Here is a 19,336-nt window from a genome sequence, read left to right as displayed (position 1 = left end):
GAGATTAATACAGTATATCATAGCCAAAGCTAATGGTCCCTAACATCTATGCTCCATACCTGATTCTGCCCTGCGGTAACTGCCGTCTGTGGTTGCTGAATGATAATTTGCTGAGGTTGCCCTTGTTGTGTTTGCAACTGTACAGCTTGTCCACCTTGGATCTGGATTTGACCTGGCTGCACCAGCTGTATCTGTTAAATAATAAGCATTTATATTATATAAACATTCCCTCAAGCATATCCTTAGTCCAAGAAATACAGAAAGAAAGCATGTGATCTAGGATAGGAATGTCTCCTCTATTGGCTGTCTCACAATCAATGACAATTCTTACCTGCTGCAATCCTTGAGATCCAGACACAGGCACTTGCATAAGAGTTTGACCTTGCCCACCCATTGCCTGCACCATGATTGGCTGTCCAGTAGAAGTAATTAGTTGTCCCCCGCTGACTTGCACCATGAGTGGCTGACCCTGTACCTGAGCAGAGAAAGTAGGTAGTTTGTTACGCAGGAGATAAAACTGCATGCACAATACTGCGTTCTATTACCTAGGAGAAATAACAAGCTTAATGGTACAAAATATATATATATATGTATATACAGAGTAGTGTCCACACTCACGTGTTATAGAAGCTTGCTGGGGTGACATCCAAATAGATAGGAACAAAGTCCCATTCTAACACAAATCCAATAAGAAAGCAGGAGCACTCACCAGTCTTCAAAGTAGCAAAAATAAGAATTTACTTACCGATAATTCTATTTCTCGGAGTCCGTAGTGGATGCTGGGGTTCCTGAAAGGACCATGGGGAATAGCGGCTCCGCAGGAGACAGGGCACAAAAAAGTAAAGCTTTTACCAGATCAGGTGGTGTGCACTGGCTCCTCCCCCTATGACCCTCCTCCAGACTCCAGTTAGGTACTGTGCCCGGACGAGCGTACACAATAAGGGAGGCAATTTGAATCCCGGGTAAGACTCATACCAGCCACACCAATCACACCGTACAACTTGTGATCTAAACCCAGTTAACAGTATGATAACAGAAAGAGCCTCTTAAAGATGGCTCCTTAACAATATAACCCGAATTTGTTAACAATAACTATGTACAGTATTGCAGATAATCCGCACTTGGGATGGGCGCCCAGCATCCACTACGGACTCCGAGAAATAGAATTATCGGTAAGTAAATTCTTATTTTCTCTATCGTCCTAAGTGGATGCTGGGGTTCCTGAAAGGACCATGGGGATTATACCAAAGCTCCCAAACGGGCGGGAGAGTGCGGATGACTCTGCAGCACCGAATGAGAGAATTCCAAGTCCTCTTTTGCCAGGGTATCAAATTTGTAGAATTTTACAAACGTGTTTTCCCCCGACCACGTAGCTGCTCGGCAGAATTGTAATGCCGAGACCCCTCGGGCAGCCGCCCAAGATGAGCCCACCTTCCTTGTGGAATGGGCCTTAACAGATTTAGGCTGTGGCAGGCCTGCCACAGAATGAGCAAGTTGAATTGTGTTACAAATCCAACGAGCAATCGTCTGCTTAGAAGCAGGGGCACCCAACTTGTTGGGTGCATATAGTATCAACAGCGAGTCAGATTTTCTGACTTCAGCCGTCCTTGAAATGTATATTTTTAAGGCTCTGACAACGTCCAACAACTTGGAGTCCTCCAAGTCGCCAGTGGCCGCAGGCACCACAATAGGTTGGTTCAGGTGAAACGCTGATACCACCTTAGGGAGAAAATGCGGACGAGTCCTCAGTTCTGCCCTATCCGAATGGAAGATTAGATAAGGGCTTTTATAAGATAAAGCCGCCAATTCAGATACTCTCCTGGCGGAAGCCAGGGCCAGTAACATAGTCACTTTCCATGTGAGATATTTAAAATCCACCTTTTTCAATGGTTCAAACCAATGGGATTTGAGGAAATCTAAAACTACATTTAGATCCCACGGTGCCACCGGAGGCACCACAGGAGGCTGTATATGCAGTACTCCTTTAACAAAAGTCTGTACCTCAGGAACTGAGGCCAATTCTTTTTGGAAGAATATTGACAGGGCCGAAATTTGAACCTTAATAGATCTCAATTTGAGACCCATAGACAATCCTGATTGTAGGAAATGTAGGAAACGACCCAGTTGAAATTCCTCCGTCGGAACACTCCGATCCTCGCACCACGCGACATATTTTCGCCAAATGCGGTGATAATGTTTCGCGGTGACTTCCTTCCTTGCCTTAATCAAGGTAGGAATGACTTCTTCTGGAATGCCTTTCCCTTTTAGGATCTGGCGTTCAACCGCCATGCCGTCAAACGCAGCCGCGGTAAGTCTTGAAAGAGACAGGGACCCTGTTGTAGCAGGTCCCTTCTCAGAAGTAGAGGGCACGGGTCGTCCGTGACCAACTCTTGAAGTTCCGGGTACCAAGTCCTTCTTGGCCAATCCGGAGCCACTAGTATTGTTCTTACTCCTCCTCACCGTATAATCTTCAATACCTTTGGTATGAGAGGCAGAGGAGGAAACACATATACTGATTTGTACACCCAAGGTGTTACCAGTGCGTCCACAGCTATTGCCTGTGGATCTCTTGACCTGGCGCAATACTTGTCCAGTTTCTTGTTGAGGCGAGACGCCATCATGTCTACCATTGGTCTTTCCCAACAGTTTATTAGCATGTGGAAGACTTCTGGATGAAGACCCCCCTCTCCCGGGTGAATATCGTGTCTGCTGAGGAAATCTGCTTCCCAGTTGTACACGCCCGGGAAGAACACTGCTGACAGTGCTATTACGTGATTCTCCGCCCAGCGAAGAATCTTGGCAGCTTCTGCCATTGCACTCCTGCTTCTTGTGCCGCCCTGTCTGTTTACATGGGCGACCGCCGTGATGTTGTCCGACTGAATCAACACCGGTTTTCCTTGCAGGAGTGGTTCCGCCTGGCTTAGAGCATTTTAGATTGCTCTTAGTACCAGAATGTTTATGTGAAGAGACTTTTCCAGGTTCGTCCATACCCCCTGGAAGTTTCTTCCTTGTGTGACTGCTCCCCAACCTCTCAGGCTGGCGTCCGTGGTCACCAGGATCAAATCCTGTATGCCGAATCTGCGGCCCTCCAATAGATGAGCCTTTTGCAACCACCACAGAAGATATACCCTTGTCCTTGGCGACAGGGTTATTCGCAGGTGCATCTGAGGATGCGACCCTGACCATTTGTCCAACAGATCCCTTTGGAAAATTCTTGCATGGAATCTGCCGAATGGAATTGCTTCGTAAAAAGCCACCATTTTTCCCAGGACTCTTGTGCAATGATGTACAGACACCTATCCTGGTTTTAGGAGGTTCCTGACAGGTCGGATAACTCCTTGGCTTTTTCCTCGGGAAGAAAAACCTTTTTCTGAACCGTGTCCAGAATCATCCCTAGGAACAGCAGACGTATCGTCGGAAAACAGCTGCGATTCTTGGAATATTTAGAATCCAGTCGTGCCGTCGAAGAACTACTTTAGATAGTGCTCTTCCGACCTCCAACTGTTCTCTGGAACTTGCCCTTTTTAGGTCGTGCAAGTAAGGGATAATTTAGATGCCTTTTTTCTTTGAAGAAACATCTTTTCGGCCATTACCTTGGTAAAAAGGCCCGGGGTGCCGTGGATAATTCAAACGGCATCGTCTGAAACTGATATTGACAGTTCTGTACCACGAACCAGAGGTACCCTTGATGAGAAGGACAAAATTTGGACATGGAGGTAATCCTTGATGTCCAGGGACACCATATAGTCCCCTTTTTTCCGGTTCGCTATCACTGCTCTGAGTGACTTTATCTCGATTTGAACCTTTTATGTAAGTGTTCAAAACATTTTAGATTTAGACTATGTGTCACCAAGCCGTCTGGCTTCAGTACCACAATATAGTGTGGAAAAATAATACCCTTTTCCTTGTCGTAGGAGGGGTACTTTGATTATCACCTGCTGGATATACAGCTTGTGAATTGTTTCCAATGCTGCCTCCCTGTCGGAGGGAGCCGTTGGTAAAGCAGACTTCAGGAACCTGCGAGGAGAAGATGTCTCGACTCTCCAATCTTTACCCCTGGGATAATACTCGTACGATCTAGGGGTCAACTTGCGAGTGATCCCACTGCGCCCTGAGACTCTTGAGACTACCCCCCCACCTTGAGTCCGCTTGCACGGCCCCAGCGTCATGCTGAGGACTTGGCAGACGCGGTGGAGGGCTTCTTTTCCTGGGAAGGGGCTGCCTGCTGCAGTCTACTTCCCTTACCTCTATGTCTGGGCAGATATGACTGGCCTTTTGCCTGCATGCCCTCATGGGAAAGGAAAGATTGAGGCTGAAAAGACGGTGTCTTTTTTAGCTGAGATGTAACTTGGGGTAAAAAAGGTTGGATTTCCCAGCTGTTGCTGTGGTCCCCAGGTCCGATGGACCGACCCCCAAATAACTCCTTCCCTTTATACAGCAATACTTCCATCTGCCGTATGGGATCTGTATCACCTGACCACTGTCGTGTCCCTGACATCTTCTGGGAGATATGGACAACGCACTTATCTTGATGCCAGAGAGCAAATATCCCTCTGTGCATCTCACATACATATATATAGAATGCATCCTATTAAATGCTCTACATGAATAAAATATTTTCAGTCAGGGAATCCGACCAAGCCAACCCAGCACTGCATCTCCAGGCTGATGGCGATCGCTGGTCGCAGTATAACCACCGTATGTGTGTATATACTTTTTAGGATATTTTTCCAGCTTCCTATCAGCTGGCTCCTTGAGGGCGGCCGTATCTGGAGACGGTAACGCCACTTGATAAGCGTGTGAGCGCCTTATCACCCTAAGGGGTGTTTCCCAACGTACCCTAATTTCTGGCGGGAAAGGGTATAACGCCAATATTTGCTATCGGGGTAACCCTACGCATCATCACACACTTCATTTTATTTTATCTGATTCAGGAAAAACTACCGGTAGTTTTTTCCACTCCCACATAATACCCTTTCTTGTGGTACTTGTAGTATCAGAAACACGTAACACCTCCTTCATTGCCCTTAACGTGTGGCCCTAATGAGAAATACGTTTGTTTATTCACCGTCGACACTGTATTCAGTGTCCGTGTCTGTGTCTGTGTCGACCGACTGAGGTAAATGGGCGTTTTTAAAACCCCTGACGGTGTTTCTGAGACGCCTGGACCGGTCCTAATAGATTGTCGGCCGTCTCATGTCGTCAACCGACCTTGCAGCGTGTTGACATTCTCACGTAATTCTCTAAATAAGCCATCCATTCCGGTGTCGACTCCCTAGAGAGTGACATCACCATTACAGGCAATTTCTCCGCCTCCTCACCAACATCGTCCTCATACATGTCGACACACACGTACCGACACACAGCACACACACCGGGAATGCTCTGACAGAGGACAGGACCCACTAGCCCTTTGGGGAGACAGAGGGAGAGTCTGCCAGCACACACCAAAAACGCTATAATTATATAGGGACAACCTTATATAAGTGTTTCTCCCTTATAGCATCTTTTATATATATATACAATATCGCCAAAATCAGTGCCCCCCCTCTCTGTTTTAACCCTGTTTCTGTAGTGCAGTGCAGGGGAGAGCCTGGGAGCCTTCTCTCCAGCTTTTCTGTGAGAGAAAATGGCGCTGTGTGCTGAGGAGATAGGCCCCGCCCCTTTTACGGCGGGCTCGTCTCCCGCTATTTTTGAAGTTAGGCAGGGGTTAAATATCTCCATATAGCCTCTGTGGGCTATATGTGAGGTATTTTTTGCCTCTAATAAGGTTTTTATTTGCCTCTCAGAGCGCCCCCCCCAGCGCTCTGCACCCTCAGTGACTGTTGTGTGAAGTGTGCTGAGAGGAAAATGGCGCACAGCTGCAGTGCTGTGCGCTACCTTTATGAAGACTCAGGAGTCTTCAGCCGCCGATTTTGGACCTCTTCTCTCTTCAGCGTCTGCAAGGGGGCCGGCGGCGCGGCTCCGGTGACCATCCAGGCTGTACCTGTGATCGTCCCTCTGGAGCTAGTGTCCAGTAGCCAAGCAGCAAATCCACTCTGCACGCAGGTGAGTTCACTACTTCTCCCCTAAGTCCCTCGTTGCAGTGATCCTGTTGCCAGCAGGACTCACTGTAAAGTAAAAAACCTAAGCTAAACTTTCTCTAAGCAGCTCTTTAGGAGAGCCACCTAGATTGCACCCTTCTCGTTCGGGCACAAAATCTAACTGGAGTCTGGAGGAGGGTCATAGGGGGAGGAGCCAGTGCACACCACCTGATCTGGTAAAAGCTTTACTTTTTTGTGCCCTGTCTCCTGCGGAGCCGCTATTCCCCATGGTCCTTTCAGGAACCCCAGCATCCACTTAGGACGATAGAGAAAGGATTTTTATTCAGATCATCAGTGCAAAATTCAGATCATTCATATATATAATATAGCGGCACTCACAGCGGGCTCAAAGCAAAAAACAAGACACCCAGGTCAGACAGCAACGTTTCGGATTTTACTCCGTCCTCAGGCTACAAAACAAACATGTTTGCTTTGTAGCCTGAGGACGGAGTAAAATCCGAAACGTTGCTGTCTGACCTGGGTGTCTTGTTTATTGCTTTGAGCCCGCTGTGAGTGCCGCTGTTCTGCCCCTTCTACATATCGCTTCTGAGCTGTGCACCGCGGCCCCGGATGAATCTGTCTTGGAGTGCCTGCTAAATTGGACTGACATTATAATATATATATATATATCTATATATATATATATCTATATATCTATATAAATTATATATCTATATATCTATATAAAATATATATATATATATATATATATATATATATATATATATATATATATATATATATATATATATATATATATATATATATATAAATATAAGTCCGTTTTATTCCACCTGCTTCCACAGACAGAAATCCTCAAAACATGACCTGCTGGGAAAATTTAAGGGTTGAGGTGAAGAACTACTTCTGCAAAAGAATATGCTTACAGCTCAATAGTCTGTTTTACTGGGGCACCAGCTGAGTTCTCCAGCGTTTACAGCTCGCAAACCACAATTTTAAAGCGGACACAGCGGCCTCCTCCTCATTTTTCCTTATCCAATTAAAATATAAAGATAGAAAATGGCACCAGAGCCCTTCTGAGAGAATAGTCCATGTTTGCCCTTGCTATCAATGGCATATTGAGATCTAGGGAAGAGTTCCAGGAACAAGATGAGACTTTCTCAGAATGCTACTAAAAACACCAATTAACAAAGTTCTATGATATGTGCAGCTTTCTCGTTTGAAGAGAATCTATCGAGATCCTTGCAGTGACACCACAAGGTTTGCGCCAGGAGGGGGTACTCCCAGTGCAATACAGTAGAAACCTGTACTAGTTCTCTCATGTCTCCTAGAGCTACTAGACCCATGTAAACGAAATCTAACAGAACCAGAACTGCACTATGTAGACAAGCAACTCTCCCCCGTGCAAGTGAAATAGTGTGCTCCTGCAACAGGCACATGTTCGTGAAGCATACAATGGTAGAGGGGCACTGATCAGATAATTTACTAATGAAATGGATTTGCTAACAGTACAGTAGCTGTTTGAAAAGGAGATCATCATAAGCTGCGCGATGCTAGACTGGTGTACAGAAAATTTGGTAACCCGGATGTACTGGCCAGCTCAGAGTCCAGATTTTAACCCCACTGAGAACCTTTGAAACGAATTTGAGCGACGGCTGCATTCTAGACCGACTCGACCTTCTTCAGTGTCACAGTTGGTTACTGTACTTAAAGCAGAATGGCAAAACATAACGCCTGCTGTTGTCCAGGAACTTGTGGACAGTTTGCCAAGAAGGGTGTCTGCAGTAATCACTTAATGTGGTGGATCTACAAAGTACTGACATCAAAATCTTGTTGATCTATTTGCGGTCAGCGTCCAAACACGTGTCTACATTGTGTATTAGATCCAGTTTACACTGAAACTTTTACCATTGTAATCAGGGGAGACTCATACAAATCAGAGTACTATCAAGTTAACAATAAAAATGGAGATGTAGGAAAAACAGAACATAGATAAAAAAAAACATGCTTTCATTTACAGCCTTATCACTTCTTTAAACAATACTGTAAATGGTAAATCATACATTGATTTCAATGGAAGATACTGTGGAATCATGCTGAATGAGACATGAACAAATTTCATGCAAAAGGCAAACATTATAATGAGTCCATACAACAAAATTGAGCCATGCTTGTATCACATGACTGCGGAAGCAATGGCACACTGCATGAAGTGTTGCCTTTATGACTCATGCATCCACAAGACACAACTACCTGGAGGGTCTGTACTTGCTGCCCAGAGGCTGCTCCCACCTGAGCCTCGGTCTGTAACTGGACAGCAGTGACCGCACCCGGCTAAGAAAGGAACAAGGAAAGATAGCCCGACCATGAGAGGAGGTTATGTACTACAGGATAAAACTATTTCAAATGTTTAAGGCTGGGTACACACTGGGCGGAATTCAAATGTATAGGCGCCATCTAGTGGCTGCCGGTGGACAAACGGAGCTATTCAATTGTAGCTCCGTACGGACGCGATGGCTGCTGGGAGTCTGGATTTCAGCTCACCCCCCCCCCCCCCCCCCCCCGCCGTGGCGAGCTGAAATGTGCGGAAAATGACCTGTTTAGCCACTCAAACTGCATTTTTCACAATCATGCCCAGCACCGTCAGGTTTAGCTGCTTTATGCAGCTAAACCAGACCTTTATGGGTGCGATCAGCGCTGAAAAAACAATTGAAATTGCGCCCCGTGATCTCCCATCACTTCAGACAGGAGATCGGGGGTGCAAAACAATTGAATATCGGACACTATGTGATAAACAGTGAATAATACTTCTTTAATTACATTTCTACTAGATACTTCATGGCAGCCATTGCTCTGGGATTATATCTCATTCCCCTAATTTAGACAGGAATTTTTTTTTTCCAGGGACCACCCACCTACTTTACATAACCTTGCTCCTCCTCTTCCTACCTTGTCAGTGTCTACCCACCGCTGGTCCGCCATTATGGAGAGAAAACAATAGACTGCTTGAAGTATCTCAAAGAAATGGAATGATCGGTAGGTATAGTTCGCTGTTTTTCTTCCTTGCTACTTCATGGCAGCCATTAAGATGACATATACCATAACAGAATACAGGGAGAGCAAACAATTAGTCAACCAGCATGTCTATGCTTACTGTATTTATTCATAACACTGCCCCTTCTAAGACAGTACTTTCATAGTGGGCGTCTGCAATATCTAAAGTAGTGACTCTAAAAAGTATGTACAGATGACCAAGTAGCTGCTGTACAAATACGAAGGGTGTGCAGTGCATAAGTAAACACAATCTGACTGACTGGTTGTGAACTGGGGATGTAGTCACGTTACCGACGGTCAGTATACCGACGCCAGGATCCCGACTGCTTGAAATGCCGACACATAGGGACTATTTCCACTCGTGGGTGTCCACGACACCCATAGAGTGGGAATAGAACCTGTAATCTCGGATTAAAGTTCTTGTGAGCTGTTATGGCACAGAACCGTATATAAGCAGCAATGCACACCAAAGTAGTCGGCATGTTCACTTCCTTCACCAACTCGTTATGGAGCTCAACAGAGGTCACTGGAGAGCCATGATCATCTACAACTACAAGAATTTGCGACAGCAGGACAGTTTTGACTGACTACAAGTGGCTTTCGTGGAGGAAACACCATCCTGAACTACTGTGCTTGAGTGGTCTGCAGAATTCGTTACGGGAGACAGCTCCTGGAACACTAGAAACAATGCCGCTGACCTGCATCCGCCCTCACCGAAGACAACGCTGCTGCTGTGCGTGCCAGAGTTGAGCTAGACACAAGGGTGACTGTCGCCCAGTTAAAGGAGATTTGATCCAGATGAGATGCCTTCCACTTGATACTCCACGAGAAGCTTGGCCTGAGAAGGTTTCGGCTCGAGGTGATTTGGTCCCTCAACATGCTGGCCAGGTTTGATGTTGGTCGCTCAAACTGTCTGGTAGATCAATCAATCAGTGGCAGTGGCAATTAATTCTGGATCTACAGTTTCGACCCGGAGACCACACAGTTGGCCCAGTGGACACCAGTTGGAGGTGCGCCGCAACAGAATTTCCGACGCGAGTGCAGTGTGGCCAAGCAGATGGTGGCTGTTTTTGTGGCAGAGACTGGTCACGTTGCTCTCATACAGCAATGCACTGTCACTTTAGACTGTTATGCCAACCAATGCAGCCGCAATTGCCGGAAACCATTTCCAGGCGCTTTCCCAGAATTTGCGCTTGTGGTACCCTTCTACATTATGAAATATACCTGCCAAAAAGTGGTGGATTTTCTGGCCCATGAACCCATCCAGAAGCTTAGTCATCCACCAGACCTGGCACCCTGCAACGTCTTTATGTTCCCACAAATCAAGCGCAAGAAAACATGCCTGCTTTAAGGTGGTCCAGCTGCTTCACTAAGTGTTGTCCAGTCCATTCCATAATACCTACTACTTCCCGCATTAGAATCAGACTATTGGTGCCACCATGGCGATTCAAGTAGGTCACTATGGTCACGTTGTCCCAGAACACCTTTAAATGTCTTCCTTCCAACGTACTCTAGGAGCAAATGATTGCTTTCCAAACTGCAGTCATTTTGCGCAGATTTGAAAAGACCATCTTTCCTTGAAGGGTCCACCATCTTTGACGCTCTTGTTTCAACAGATGTACACCTCATCCTGTCGAAGGCACATTATTACAACCACGCACCAGCCTCTCCATGGGGTGCCACCCCACAGACCGCGGCTCAGAGAGGCACATACGCTGGGCATAAAAAGTGAGGCAAGTCCTATTGAATAAAATAAACTTCCCTACTCTGTCTTCCCTACTTCTAATTAGGAGACAGGAAATAAAAAAATAAAAAAAAGGACAATGGAGGAAGGAAGAGGAGCAAGGCTATGTATACTAGGTGGGCAGTGCCTGGAAAAAACATAAAAAACTTCTTGTATAAACTTAGTCAATGATATATAATCCCACAGAAATGGCTGCCATGAAGTAGCAAGGAAGAAATATTGTTTTTATATTGGCTCGTGTGTACAGCCAATACATCTGCGAACATCATCGCAGATGTATTGGCTGAACACTTATCGGTTCTGCTGTGCAGCAGGTCAAATACCAATATATATTGCAGATATATTGGTATATCTGCCTGTGTTATGGGCAGCCAACCGACTGATCAAATGATGGTGGCAGGAACCGCCGACAATTACATCACAACTGGATGGGCACATTTAAATGTCCACTCGGTTGTGATGTCTGGCCAGACACGTAGAGCAGCTGATTGGTAAGTGTGAATAGCTTACCAAATCGGTCAAGTGCGTACCCAGCATAAATGCTCTTTGAGACGGTCAGGAAAAAAAAAAAAACAACTACAAAATGTGAGGACACCATAAAAGACTAAGGCCTCCGGTATATAACTAAAAGGAAGGGAAATAGCATCAATATACTAAAAAAGCTGTATGTCACTACCAACCACATTCTTCTATATTTCATTACCCAAATAGAGGCACATAATCTCACCTGCTGCTGTTGGATCTGCCCAGCTTGCACCACAATTTGCTCTGGAGAGCCATTGCTGCTTGTTGTGTATTGTTCCATCTGCAGCTGTGCTATTTATGGGTACCTGTAAAAAGACAATGTAAATATACAAACAATATTTCCCACTTGTAAACTTAAGATAAAAATATTTAGTGCAAATACATGCCAAATGTTGTAAGGCAGCATACCTTAACTGCCACTAGGTGGTGAACCACTGTATTTACAAAGCATTATGTACAGTAAGCTTTTAGGCATACTTCCCAAAATATGACATAGGCCTTATTTACGGTTCCGGTATGATTGGTCGACCATGTTATGGTCGACAGTCATTAGGTCGACCACTATTGGTCGACATGGACACATGATCGACACATGAAAATGGTCGACACATGAAAGGTCGACATGAGTTTAACTTTTTTTGGTGTCGTTTTTTGCGTAATGTGACTGGGAACCCCAATTAGTGCACAGCGTCCGCGTGCCATGCTTCGGGCATGGTGCCTTCGCTCCGCTACCGCTTCCGCTTCGCTCGGCACAGATTACCGTTCCAATCGTAGTCCACGTGGATCGTAAAGTATGGAAAAGTTCCCCAAAAGAAAAAAAGTTAAAAAACTCATGTCGACCTTTTCATGTGGCGACCATGTGCCCATTTCGACCATGTCAATGTCGACCAATAGTGGTCGACCTAATAACTGTCGACCATAACATGGTCGACCATGTGAACGGATACCCTTATTTACAGTATGCTACTAGTATTGCCACTACCATTATATCTCTTTTATTATATAATACAGTTGAGTTGTTTCCAAATGAACTTCAACAAAATTATTAACAATTAAAATTGCCTGCTGTGTGTTGCAATGTTGAAAGTTAGGGTGTAGTACGTGTATGAACTTATTCTAAGCCTTTACATAGGACCATCATACTATAGCGTGCTTTAAATAGGATTTAAATTACCTACCGGTAAATCCTTTTCTCGTAGTCCGTAGAGGATACTGGGGTCCATTTAGTACCATGGGGTATAGACGGGTCCACTTGGAGCCATGGGCACTTTAAGAATTTGATAGTGTGGGCTGGCTCATCCCTCTATGCCCTTCATACCAGACTCAGTCTAGGAAACTGTGTGGCCGAGGAGACGGACATACTTTGAGAGAAGGATAGGTAATGATAGTGGTGAAATTCCGAACCAGCACACACAACTAGAGGAAAGCCAAGCTAGCTAAACATGAAACAGGAACAGCAACGGCTGAAACAACATTACTTAACGAAGTAACACTGCAGGAAGAACGAAGCACTGGGCGGGCACCTAGTATCCTCTACGGACTACGAGAAAAGGATTTACCCGTAGGTAATTAAAATCCTATTTTCTCTTTAAATCCTAGAGGATACTGTAGTCCATTTAGTACCATGGGGATGTACCAAAGCTCCCAAACCGGGTGGGAGAGTGCTGAGGTTCCTGCAGAACGGATTGACCAAACTGAAGGTCCTCAGGAGGCCAAAGTATCAAACTTGTAGAACTTAGCAAACGTGTTCGAACCTGACCAAGTAGCTGATCGGCAAAGCTGTAAAGCAGACACACCCCGGGCAGCCACCCAAAAAGGACCCACCGACCTAGTAGAGTGGGCCTGTACAGATTTTGGACACGGCAAACTTGCCGTGGAATAAGCATGCTGGATAGTAAGTCTGATCCAGCTTTGAAGCAGGGCACCCAATCTTATTGGGATCATAAAGAACAAACAGCGAGTCCGTCTTTCTGTGACGAGCTGTTCTTTTCACATACACCTTCAAAGCCCTCACAACATCCAAAGACTATGAAGTAGCAGCAGTGTCCGTCACAGCCGGAACAACAATAGGTTGGTTGATGTGAAAAGCGGACTCCACCTTAGGAAGAAATTGCTGACGAGTGCGGAGTTCAGCTCTGTCTTCATGGAAAATTAAGAAGGGACTCTTGTGAGACAACGCCCCTAGTTACGACAAACGTCTTGCGGAAGCCAAGGCCAACAGTGTGACGGTCTTCCACGTAAGGAACTTTACGTCAACCTCCTGTAACAGTTCAAACCAGTCCAATTGGAGGAACTGCAGCACCAAATTGAGATCCCAAGGTACCGTGGGAGGCACAAAGGGAGGTTGGATGTGCAGAACACCTGGACCTCAGGGAGAGAAGCCAATTGTTTCTTAAAGAAAATAGACAAAGCCAAAATCTGGACTTTAATGGATCCTAGGCGTAGGCCCACATCCACTCCCGACTGCAGGAAAAGCAGGAGACGTCCCAGATGAAATTCCACCGCAGAATATTGTGTTCTCACACCAAGAGACACACTTTTTCCATATGCGGTGGTAATGTATAGACGTTACCTCTTTCCTGGTTTGGATCATAGTCAGGATGACCTTGTCAGGAATCCCTCAGCCGTTCAACCTACATGCTGTTAAACGTAGCCGCTGTAAGTCTTGATAAACGAACGGGCCCTGTTGCAGAAGATCCTCGCGAAGAAGCAGAGGCCACGGATCTTCGAGGAGCATCTCCAGAAGGCCCGCATACCAGGCCCTTCTTGGCCAGTCCGGAGCAATGAGTATTGCTTGAACCTTTTCCCTTCTCATTCTATTTAGAATTCTTGGGATCTGAGGAAGTGGAGGAAACACGTACACCATCTGGTAGACCCACGGAGTTGTCAGAGTCTACCGCCACTGCTTGTGGGTCTCTCGACCTGGAACAACACTGCTTGAGCTTCTTGTTGAGATGAGAGAGGACATCATGTCAATTTGTGGACATCCCCACCAACCTGTCAAGCACCTGAACACTTCCGGGTGAAGGCTCCAGTCCCCCGGGTGCAGGCCGTGTCTGCTGAGGAAGTCTGAATGAAGACCGCCGACAACGCAACGATGTGTTTTTCCGCCCAGAACAGAATTTTTGACAACTCTGACATTGCTGCTCTGCTTTTCATTCCGCCTTGTCGGTTTATATACGTTACCGCCGTTACATTGTCCGACTGGACTTGAATGGCCTGATTCCGAAGTAGGGATGAGGCCTGCAGAAGGGCGTTGTAGATAGCCCTGAGTTCCAGGATGTTTATTGGGAGGACGACTTCCCGACTTGACCAACTTCCTTGAAACTGAACCCCTTGGTGACTGCTCCCCAACCTCTGAGGCTTGTGTCCGTGGTTAGCAGAATCCAATTCTGAATCCCGAACCTTCGACCCTCGATAAGGTGAGAAGTCTGTAGCCAGCACAGAAGGGAGATCCTGGCTCTTGGCGACAGACGGATCCTCTGGTGTATGTGAAGATGTGATCTGGACCATATGTACAATTGATCTAGCTGGAAGTGCTTCGCATGAAACCTTCAATACTGAAGCGCCTCGTAAGAGGCCACCATTTTCCCCAGAAGGCGAATGAACAGATGCATAGAGATCTGGGTTGGCTTCAGGACAGCCGGAACCATCGACTGGATTTCCATAGCCTTCTCCACAGGAAGGAACACTCTGAGATTCCGTGTACAGTATCATTCCCAGAAAGGAAAGTCTCTGCGTTGGTTCCAGGTGAGATTTTGGTAAGTTTAGAATCCACCCATGATCCAGTAGTAGTGTAGTTGAGAGGCAAATACTGTCCATCAACCGCTCCCTGGACGGTGCCTTTATCAGAAGATCGTCCAGGTATGGAATTATGTTCACTCCCTGTTTGTGGAGTAGAAACATCATCTCTGCCATCACCTTGGTGAACACTCTCAGTGCTGTGGAGAGACCAAATGGCAGGGCCTGGAACCGGTAGTCTCAGTCCTGCAGTGCAAAACGTAGATAAGCCTGATGAGGCCAGATCGGAATGTGAAGGTACGCATCCTTGATGTCCACAGATACTAGGAATTCCCCCTCCTCCAGAGACTCCATCTTGAATTTGAACACTCATAAGTACGAGTTTAACGACTTGAGGTTCAAAATCGGCCTTACCGAACCGTCCGGTTTCAGTATTACAAACAGGTTGGAATAATATCCCCTGTTTTGCAGGTGAAGTGAAACTGGAACAATGACCATAGTCTGTACCAGTTTTTGAATGGCGTCCTGTAAGGTTATACTTGTTTCCTGTGAAACTGCTAAGCCTGATTTGAAGAATCTGTGAGGTGGGAGCTCCTGAAACCCCAGTCTGTAGCCCTGGGAAATAAGATCTATGATCCAGGGATCCTGCCATGATGTTGTCCAGCTGTGACTGAAAAATTTTAGTCGGGCTCCCACCTGCCGGTCTTCCAGGCATCGCGGTCCACCGTCAAGCTGAAGGCTTTGAGGAAGCAGAACCCGAGCTCTGCTCCTGTGAACCTGGAGTTGATGGTTTCCGTGGTTTACCTCTAGCGGTTCTGGTGGCTGTAGAAGCACCTCTGGTTTTGCCCTTAAACTTGACAGTCCGAAAGGACTGTAGATTAGGTCCTGAGTAAGTCTTCCTGGCTGGGAGAGCTGCAGCAGGATGATATGTGGATTTACCCGCAGTAGCTTTGGAGATCCATTTGTCGCTTTGGAGATCCATCTGTCTAGTTCATCTCCAAATAAAGCCTCTTCTGTGAAGGCTAGGCATTACACGCCTTTCCTGGAGTCCGCGTCGGCAGTCCACTGGAGTAGCCATAAGCCTCTGCGTGCTGACACTGCCATAGCAGTGGTGCATGCATTAAGTAAAACTATTTATTTTATGTATTCCACCATAAAATTGTCAGAGTCCTGTATATGTTGCAAGAGTAAAATAATTTCCCCCTTAGGCAAGGTACCTAACCCCTCTATTGGGTTACCCGACCATTTTGCGATGGCCTTAGTAATCCACCCACATGCTATAGTGGGTCTCTGGGCCACCCCAGCAGCTGTAAACAAAGATTTGAGTGTATTCTCAATTCTACGGTCAGCCATGTCTTTTAGGGAGGCTGCACCAGGGACAGTCAATACAATTTTCCGTGACAGCCTGGATACTGATGCATCCACGATCGGTGGATTTTCCCATTTTTTTCTATCCTCAGGAGGAAAGGCAAAAAAGGATATCAACCTTTTAGGGATTTGAAATTTCCTATCAGGATTAACCCACGGTTCTCCAAACAGGGTATTTAGTTCCTTTGACACGGGACAAGTGGCTGAGGATTTCCTTTTTACATTAAAATAAGTTTCCTCTGTTACCTTATCAGGGATATGCAGAACCTCTCTAATAGCTTCTATGAGAGCCTCTATTCCCTGTGATAGAATAGCCTCCCTCATCTCTGCATCCACCTCCCCCTCCTCCATGTCTGACCCCTCATCATCAGAGTCAGACTGCAGGATATGGGCCAAAGGACGTTTTTGCGGACAGATGGCAGGGGACTGAGACGCTGGTTTGGGTACAGAGTCTCTGTTCATAAACTCAGTCATCGATTTCCTTAAGTATTGCGTCTCTTTCTCATGGCGGGACAATTTAGTAGAAATATTGGAGATCATTCCCCTAATGAAATCCAACCAAGCTGGTTCTGCCCCGCTAGCCTGGGAGGATGCACTGCATTGAGTACACTGTAGTGAACCCCCTGGAGAAGAGGAACACTGTGCCTTACAAGAAACACACTTTGTCTGACATACTGTAACAGTGACAACACACACACACACACACGTACAGATTAAAAGCACAATTAACCCACAAAGAGCCCTTCAAGACAGACACAGATAGCCTGTAGCCAGCACACAGTGCCCTTACTGCTAATGCCAAGCTTAGCCGGGTCGCAGACTAAGTACCCAGATCGGGGACTTAGTACACTAGTAAGCGCTCCCCCCCCCCCCCCCCCTGCTATGACCACCTGGTACCGCTGAGGTAATCTGGAGTCTCTCTAGAGGAGCTGCACGTCCCTGTCAGTCAGCGTCTGTGCCCACTGGAAAAGGAAAAAGCCACTGGTGAGCTGCTGGATCCGCTCATAGTGAAGCCCCACCCCTTCAACGGCATACAGTCTTCCCGCTTTTTTATACTGGCTGAAGTAATTTTTAATGCTTAAAATGGAGTCAGCCGCCTTTTAAGTCTGTAATGCCAGTCTGGGTACTGTGAACACTCGTAGTGTACTTAGACTCCGTTCACTCCCTCAGAAGCGGTGTGTACTGTGTACTGAGTCCCGAGACTCCGCCACCCCCGTAGAAGCCATGCGTCTCTGTACCCTCATGCCGCCATAATGGCCGGCGACTCGCTAACCGGGACACTGGCTTAGTACTCACCACTCTTCTTTCTTCTGGCTCTGTTAGGGGTGGCGGCGTGCTGCGGGAATGTAAGCTCGCCGTGGTGGGGCGTGCAAATAGTTCCCTCAGGAGCTAGTGTCCTGTCAGCGGGGAACGGGACCATTAACCCTTCAGGAGTTTGAACCGTCCCCCCCCCCCCCCCCCCCTAAGTCCCACGAAGCAGGCAGGCTGGTGCCATCCAGACCTACCTGAACATAAACAGATAAAATAAGATTTTACTTACCGATAAATCTATTTCTCGGAGTCCGTAGTGGATGCTGGGGTTCCTGAAAGGACCATGGGGAATAGCGGCTCCGCAGGAGACAGGGCACAAAAAGTAAAGCTTTTCCAGATCAGGTGGTGTGCACTGGCTCCTCCCCCTATGACCCTCCTCCAGACTCCAGTTAGGTACTGTGCCCGGACGAGCGTACACAATAAGGGAGGATTTTGAATCCCGGGTAAGACTCATACCAGCCACACCAATCACACCGTACAACTTGTGATCTAAACCCAGTTAACAGTATGATAACAGCGGAGCCTCTGAAAGATGGCTTCCTTCAACAATAACCCGAATTAGTTAACAATAACTATGTACAATTATTGCAGATAATCCGCACTTGGGATGGGCGCCCAGCATCCACTACGGACTCCGAGAAATAGATTTATCGGTAAGTAAAATCTTATTTTCTCTATCGTCCTAGTGGATGCTGGGGTTCCTGAAAGGACCATGGGGATTATACCAAAGCTCCCAAACGGGCGGGAGAGTGCGGATGACTCTGCAGCACCGAATGAGAGAACTCCAGGTCCTCCCTAGCCAGAGTATCAAATTTGTAAAATTTTACAAACGTGTTCTCCCCTGACCACGTAGCTGCTCGGCAGAGTTGTAATGCCGAGACCCCTCGGGCAGCCGCCCAAGATGAGCCCACCTTCCTTGTGGAGTGGGCCTTTACAGATTTAGGCTGTGGCAGGCCTGCCACAGAATGTGCAAGTTGGATTGTGCTACAGATCCAACGAGCAATCGTCTGCTTAGACGCAGGAGCACCCATCTTGTTGGGTGCATACAATATAAACAACGAGTCAGATTTTCTGACTCCAGCTGTCCTTGCAATATATATTTTTAATGCTCTGACAACGTCCAGTAACTTGGAGTCCTCCAAGTCACTTGTAGCCGCAGGCACTACAATAGGCTGGTTCAGATGAAATGCTGACACCACCTTAGGGAGAAAATGCGGACGAGTCCGCAGTTCTGCCCTGTCCGAATGGAAAATCAGATATGGGCTTTTGTAAGATAAAGCTGCCAGTTCTGACACTCTCCTGGCCGAAGCCAGGGCTAGAAGCATGGTCACTTTCCATGTGAGATATTTCAAATCCACCTTTTTTAGTGGTTCAAACCAATGAGATTTTAGAAATTCCAAAACCACATTGAGATCCCACGGTGCCACTGGAGGCACCACAGGCGGCTGTATATGCAGCACTCCCTTAACAAAGGTCTGGACTTCAGGGACTGAAGCCAATTCTTTTTGAAAGAAAATCGACAGGGCCGAAATTTGAACCTTAATAGATC

At 46.6% G+C, this 19,336-nt stretch overlaps 1 protein-coding gene across 7 annotated transcripts in view; it reads right to left on the bottom strand.

Moving 5' to 3' along the window:
* NFYA (nuclear transcription factor Y subunit alpha) overlaps positions 1-19,336 on the bottom strand; it is a 103,072-nt gene that overhangs the window by 42,034 nt on the left and 41,702 nt on the right. For 4 of the 7 annotated variants that reach the window (XM_063955211.1, XM_063955215.1, XM_063955213.1 and 1 more), the window contains exons 2-5: positions 11,570-11,672; positions 8,295-8,378; positions 332-475; positions 60-191 (exon numbers count right to left, since the gene is read on the bottom strand). In XM_063955211.1, coding sequence (XP_063811281.1) covers positions 60-191; positions 332-475; positions 8,295-8,378; positions 11,570-11,647 — 438 coding nt within the window. In that variant the 5' untranslated portion in view covers positions 11,648-11,672. The remainder of the gene's footprint in view (positions 1-59; positions 192-331; positions 476-8,294; positions 8,379-11,569; positions 11,673-19,336) is intronic. The other 3 variants (XM_063955216.1, XM_063955217.1, XM_063955214.1) reach the window with 2 other exon arrangements.

Source organism: Pseudophryne corroboree, chromosome 2, assembly GCF_028390025.1.
Source record: "Pseudophryne corroboree isolate aPseCor3 chromosome 2, aPseCor3.hap2, whole genome shotgun sequence".
Classification (NCBI taxonomy): domain Eukaryota; kingdom Metazoa; phylum Chordata; class Amphibia; order Anura; family Myobatrachidae; genus Pseudophryne; species Pseudophryne corroboree.
The sequence above is the reverse complement of the archived record's forward strand: the minus strand, read 5'-3'. Positions and strand labels throughout refer to the sequence as shown.